The 4,006-nt window shown below is 51.0% G+C and overlaps 1 protein-coding gene across 1 annotated transcript; it reads right to left on the bottom strand.

Annotated features, from left to right (window-relative positions):
* Positions 1-1,408: 1,408 nt before the first annotated feature.
* LOC123409321 lies at positions 1,409-3,073 on the bottom strand. Its single transcript, XM_045102257.1, has 2 exons — positions 2,927-3,073; positions 1,409-2,824 (listed from the first exon to the last, which is right to left on the bottom strand). Exon 2 carries the CDS (start codon positions 2,818-2,820, stop codon positions 1,597-1,599), a length of 1,224 nt encoding a protein of 407 aa, XP_044958192.1. The 5' UTR covers positions 2,821-2,824; positions 2,927-3,073; the 3' UTR covers positions 1,409-1,596.
* Between the last annotated feature and the right edge of the window lie 933 nt (positions 3,074-4,006).

Genomic DNA, 4,006 nt, shown 5'->3' on the forward strand with positions numbered 1-4,006 from the left:
TTTTAGCTATCCATGTAATGATCATTCAGTTATCTTGTTGGTGTCATGTTCTTACTATTCATTCTTATCTTGTTTGCACACCACCAAGATGTATGTGACATGGAAGAGTGACCCATGATCCTAATTGATTGTGCATTTGCATTCAAATGCAAATTTTAAATAATGCTCAAATTTAGGGGGAGCTCTTGCTTTTCACGTACTTCTCAAAGCGTCGATGCTAATCATTGGTTATATCTTTTGTCGAAGCTTTGATCTATATGTTGTCATCACTTACCAAAAAGGAGGAGATTGAAAGCACAATTGCTCCCTAGGATGGTTTTGATAATTGATCACAACAATTTTCGAAAATCCCAAACATTTTTTGAAAATCTAAAACATTTTTTGAAAATCAAAAACATTTTGAAAACAGAAAAAATAATAATAATGAAACAAGGAAACAAAAAAAGAAAAACCGGGTCAGGGAACCTTGTAGAAATTTTCCAAAACCGAAAAAATCGGCTGGGAAAGTCTAGAAGGTTCCCAAAATCAGGATCCCCGCAACAGTAATGGACCGGCCCATATCGCGTCACTCCCTGTGGAAGCCGCGACTTCTTGATGCAAAACACAACAAATAACGTTTTCCGCGAGTGGCGGGTAGGAGTTCCCTGCTGCAGCGAGCGACAGGTAGTACTTCCCGACAAACGCCGCCACCAGATCCACCTCTTGTCAAGGCCCACCTCGCAGCAACCATCTTCTTCGCCTCGCTCCACGAGTGCCGCTCCTCCCATAGCTTCTCCTCTCTCCCACGTGTATTGCTTGAAGGCATGCAAGGGCCATAGCAAGGTTGCTGCATGCAGACCGCGCTGGAAGGACAACCAACCATGTGTGCACCTTGAAGGCATGCAAGGGCCACGACATGGGTCAAGGCGTGCAGACTGCGCTGGAAGGACGACGTAGTGGAGCTCGCCGTGGGGAGGACGGCCAGCCATGGGCGGGTCAAGGAGCTCGCTGTGACGGCGGCGGGTCATTCCGACCGGGTGTGCAGCGACAAATTTTCGCAACATAATGTATATTGCATTTTTTTGCAACGAATGACTTGCTGCATGAACACGACACAACAATACCTATGTTGCATAAAGGCGAAGACAAAAAAAATTCTGCAACCTCACCTATGTTGTAAAAGTTTTCTGCAACATGACCTTTGTTGCAAAGAAAAATCCAAGGCATAGAAAAAATTCCGCAACAAAGCGGTTTTTCTGTAACTCGACTTTTATTTCAGGAATTAATGGGTCCGAAGCTTTTTTACAACAAAGTGATTGTTTGTGCAACTCGACCGTCGTTTTAGAAATTATTAGGTGCCCGATCCGTGCCCCGCGCCCTGTAGATTGAACGGTACGTCTAGATCGGATGGTCGTCGATGACGGACTGGTGAATGAGTAGCATCCCTTATATATATTGCAATACGATAAATTCCGGGCGAACCATACAGTTCCACGTCACACGCACGAACACAAACTTATTCCCAAATTTGATACATAGCGGCTGGCATATGTAGTAATGTCGGGAGAGGACAGATGAATCAAACGACGCTGCGTCCCGCTCTGATCTCCTTTCTGTTCAGTCGCTGCCAGTGCTGCTGCTCGGGTTGGCAAAGACGTCGTCGAGAACATCTTGGTCGACGATGAAATCCTCCGGATCAGGACCAGGTGCAGCGCCCACCAACGGGAAAAGCTCGGCGTCGGGAAACAGCAGGTCTTCATCCATGAGGATCTCCTCCAGAAACATCCCACCTGCACCGCCAGCACCAGCATCCTGCACATCACTGCTTCGCTGCACCTCCACCACCACACTCTCGCGGTGACCACCGACGTTTGCGCTCTGGTGGTGCTGCTGTCCGCCGTCGCCGTCGCCATCGACGACGTTTCCCTCTACAATCTCCGGTGGGATGCCAATCGGATCAGTGTTGCCAACGGCAAAGGCCTCAACGTCGTTGGTCAACGGGTAAGAGCACAAGTAGTAAGCAGCAGGATGGACACTGGGCAGCGCCAGTGCTTCTGCCGGCCCTGCCTGAGGAGGAGATGCCATAGTTTCAGCAGCAGAGTTTTCACCTTCGAAGCTAGTGCCGCTGTTCCGGTCCAAGAAGAACGCGCGACCCGTGGTCGCGTGGTTGATGGGTGGGAGAATCATCAGCCCCTCCGCCGTCGCTGTGGCTCCGATCGGCGCCGAGGGGAACGGAAACGGCACCGGCACGTAGCGAACGTCCAACGGCGGCGGAGTAGGCGTGATAGGAAGCGCACGTGGACGAATTATCCGCACCCCATGCACCTGCCGCGGAGGATTCGGGTCCGGCATGTGGCGCTTCCTGGTGATGAGCCTCGCCGCCGTTGCCGGAGCCGTGGCCGGCGTAGCAGTAGCACGGCCGACCAGCCGCGCCTCCCGTTGGTGCTCGAGGAGCAGGGTGGTGAGGAAGTCGTAGGACTCGGTGTAGGCGACGGCCTCGGCGATGTCCGAGTCGAGTATGATGCGGCGGTGGTGGGACTGGGCGCACGCCCAGGCGCGCAAGGCGAGCTCCTGCACGAAGAGCTCGCAGAGCTTGGCCAGGTACGCCGGCGTGTCCGCGGCGATCATCATGCCGTCCTCCTCGGCGCGGATGACCCTCTTGAGGCGGGCCATGGGCAGTATCCGGTCATTGAAGTCCACCGTCGCCTCCATCTCCTCCTGCTGCTTCCTCCAGAACTCGTCCACCGCCCGCTGCTGCGGCGCCGGCAGCGCTGGCCTCGGCCCCGTGCGCACCTCCACGCGCTCCTCGCCCGTTCCTTCCTCGCCTTTCTCGGTCCCCATCACCCTGTGTTTGTGTTTGTGTTTGCATGCACGCACGTACCGTCGATCAGTTAATGCTCAATCGTAGGAGTAAAATGCAAGAACCAAACTAAGATAGAGGTGTTACCTTAGCAAAACTGCAAACTCGATCGGTCACTATATTTTATCTGGAAGTTTAGAGGTGATTGCGATGAGTGGGGAGATGGGCACCAGGAGGGTGGTCTCTATATAGGAGTATAGGACCCCGGGGAGGGATGCCAGTACAGTATGAACTCTTGTTTTGCTTTAGCCTCAGCATCATGCATGTATCTTTCCATTGTTTTGCTGAAACAACTTTTGTCTCCACGTGCGCTAGAGCCAAGCAAACAAGCAGTGCTCGTGTTAAAATCCTAGAAAGGGCTCGATGCGTGACACACCAATTCACGCAAAGACTGGGCGCAACTACACCTGGAACTCGCCGTCTCGGCAACGTTCCCTTGCTAAACCTCTCCGGCCATGCAAGCATGCTTATCTATGGACCAGCAGCCTTGAGGGCTTGAGGGGCGCGTGAACAGTCTGGTGTCTGCACCAGAAACGACGCCAGGAAGAGATAGCTGCATCTGCATCTGCATCTGCATACAGCTTTCCATTTTGGATGCTTTCCCCTGCTGCATGCCGTTCACTCGTGCTTTCTGTTGTGTGCTGGCTTCTCTCGTGATGCAACGTTTCTCAGTGTTTCAAGGATCGATGCATGTTTTATTCATATAGATAAACTCAAGAACGGATGTAAGTATATGCATGCGCCCGTGGTTTGCTAGCCACTGTGTTGAGAACGTGGGGTTTGATCCATGTGTTCCGTGTTATCAGTTTCTATCTCGCGAGCACTAGCTGGCATTCCGTTTAGCCCTTTATATGTGCAGACAAATCCAACTTTGGCGCCCTCTCAAAGTTGACACCAGTACAGTACAAACCTATCATTCCGAGTTTGCTATATAGTGAATGTCCAAAAGTTAACTAAAAAGTGAATACTGCCCTTTGCTATATTTTTTGAGTTAAATGTTGTAATTTACTTGCAAAAAGGGTTGAAATTCCTCCAGAATTTTCTTGAAGGAGTTTCACTAGTAAGTAAATGTTTTATTTTCACACACACACAGATTGCGTATCAATCTGCAGACAAGGACGCGGCTGAGCAGAAGACATGGGGATGTTTAGCCCCAAGAATCACAAA

Source organism: Hordeum vulgare, chromosome 7H, assembly GCF_904849725.1.
Source record: "Hordeum vulgare subsp. vulgare chromosome 7H, MorexV3_pseudomolecules_assembly, whole genome shotgun sequence".
Lineage (NCBI taxonomy): Eukaryota > Viridiplantae > Streptophyta > Magnoliopsida > Poales > Poaceae > Hordeum > Hordeum vulgare.

What these genes read in the sequence shown, in the direction of transcription:
- LOC123409321 (XM_045102257.1), bottom strand. Translation starts at nt 2,820, where the DNA reads ATGGGGACCGAGAAAGGCGAGGAAGGAACGGGCGAGGAGCGCGTGGAG.